We start from the raw sequence: 2,379 nt of genomic DNA on the forward strand, positions 1-2,379 counted from the left end.
ACCGTCGAGTCCAAACATCCTCATCATAGCTGTCCCCAACGTCTTTATCTCAACTTCTACATACCAATCACCTCTGCCATTCAGCAATGTAGCAGTTAGAGGAGAACCCAATTTGCAGAAAATATTGTGAATTAGTTTTTTTTTAAAATTTCTTTGAATGGTAGCCATAGATTGCAAAATCCCCCTTTAATTTCCAACACCGAATGTGCAGTTCACATGAACCACGGTACGAACTAAAGAAATAGAGCTCTGAAGCAATTGTTGAAACCAATGAACCACGGTACTCACTAGGGGTGGCAATCTCAACCCATATTTTTTAACCCGTCCAAATCTGCCCACTTATAACCCAAACAAATCCGTCCATATTATATAATGGCTTGATATGGGTTGAACCTCATATCAACCCATATTTATATGGGTTTAGGTGGGATAAAAATGGATTCAATATGGGTTGAAAGGAAAAGATTCATGCTGGCCTGTTTGTTTTAATTGCTCCTGTCATAAGTCCAAAACCCACACTGGTCCAGAGAAGTAGCATCTCTCTCTCTCTCTCTCTCTCTCTCTCTCTGTCCTTAAATCGAATCTTGTTCCATCTCAATCTCTGTTTCTGTAATTTGCTTCGTCATTCTCAATATATTGTATGTCTTTTTTTTGATAAGTAGATTCTATTAAAAGCACAAACCCAACTACAAACTCAAAGGGGCATTCCTCCGAAAAGAACAAGGCATCTATACATCTGAAAACTAATGCCAACGGAAATGAATTCTATACATCCAAATCCAAATTTCCTACTCCAAAGCTACTAGTGCGAAGGGCCAAAAATCTTGTCCGTGAGTCCCCAACTATTGCAAAGAGCTCTGTTTAGTTGTGTCTTATCCACTCCCCTCTTCAAACACAAAGATTCTTTAACACAGGAAATAGTCCAAAGTATAATCTGATCTTGAGTTGAGGCATTTTGATTGAAAACCCGTTGGTTCCTTTCCATCCAAAGATTATACATAGTTGCAGCTAAAACATTCCTCAAAAGCAAACTTCTGAAACTTGTTCCTTTCACTTGCTGGATATACCAAGCAATGACTTCAGGCAAGGTAGAGGGCATTGGATCACTTAAAGACCTTCTCCACATGCTATCCCACACAGAGAGAGACAAAGGACACTGAAAAAAGAGGTGATGGTGGGTTTCTTGGCCATTAGTACAAAAGGTGCAGTCACCTTCTACATTCATTCCCCACCTCAAAAGTCTATCTCTAGTGTTCAACTTCTGTTGGACAGCCAACCACAAGATAAAGGACCACTTAGGGATATTCTTCTTATACCAAACCACATGAGCCCAATCTTGAACTGGAAGTTTCACCCTGATAGCTTCCCATGTAGAAAATACTAAAAAGCCACTAGGATGAGGGAGCCACACGACTGAATCTTTGTGTAAACAGTTTGGCTGAAAATCTAGGGGGGTGTGAACTACTATAAACTGAGTAACCCTATTTCTTTGCCTAGGCCATCTCCAAGCCCCATTGTGAATAATAGAGGACTCCTTTGAAAGCAAAGACCTGCCAAGATTGTACACAACACTCTCACCAAATCTTTTAAAAAGGGGACCCAGAGGATGCCAATTATCCAACCATAAGTGAGTATTCTGACCATTCCCAACCTGGTATTTAATGAGGGATTGACCTAAGCTCCGGAGGTTCAACACCTTTCTCATTGTCCAAGAGGCATCACTTGGGATGTACATGGACCAAAACATTGTCCTTTTATAATATAAGTATGAATCCATTTAACCCAGAGAGTGTCAGGTTTATTACAAATGGCCCAAAGGTGTCGAAGTATTGTGGCTTTATTCCATTCCTTTATCCTCCTAAAACCAAGACCACCCTCCTCCTTAGGGCTGCAAACATGGTTCCATTGGACTTTAGCAGCAGAGGATTTCATCTCTGAACCTGACCAAAGGAAAGCCATCAAAGTACTCCCAATTTCTTTGATGGTTTTGCTAGGAATAACAAAGATGGAGCTCCAGTAGACTTGCACAGTAAAGTGCACTGACTGAATCAGCTGTGCTCTACCTCCATATGAAATCGGCCTGTTTGACCAACCCTGAATCCGTTTCAAAATTTTCTCCTTAAGAATCAAACAGTCAGCAGCCTTTAAACGAGTCGATATAAGAGGAACACCAAGGTACTTTACAGGGAGATGAGCTTCTAGAATGGGCAAAATACTACTCAAAGTAAGCTTAACAGTCTCAGAAACCCCAGCATAAAAAATAGAGCTCTTTTGCATGTTAGGTTTGAGACCAGAAAAAGAATGAAAATCTATCAACAATTGATTAATAAGACTGAAAGAGTCCTGAGAGGCACCACACAGGATGAACAGATGATCAGC

General features: G+C 40.5%; 1 protein-coding gene across 1 annotated transcript; it reads right to left on the reverse strand.

Annotated features, from left to right (window-relative positions):
- Positions 1 to 802: 802 nt before the first annotated feature.
- On the reverse strand, positions 803 to 1,705 carry LOC131303085 (uncharacterized). Its single transcript, XM_058329873.1, has one exon. It carries the CDS (start codon positions 1,703 to 1,705, stop codon positions 803 to 805), a length of 903 nt encoding a protein of 300 aa, XP_058185856.1.
- Between the last annotated feature and the right edge of the window lie 674 nt (positions 1,706 to 2,379).

This window comes from Rhododendron vialii, chromosome 10a (assembly GCF_030253575.1).
Source record: "Rhododendron vialii isolate Sample 1 chromosome 10a, ASM3025357v1".
Lineage (NCBI taxonomy): Eukaryota > Viridiplantae > Streptophyta > Magnoliopsida > Ericales > Ericaceae > Rhododendron > Rhododendron vialii.

Bases quoted from the DNA above. Each gene is read 5' to 3' on its own strand.
- LOC131303085 (XM_058329873.1), bottom strand. From the start codon at position 1,705: ATGAGAAAGGTGTTGAACCTCCGGAGCTTAGGTCAATCCCTCATTAAA.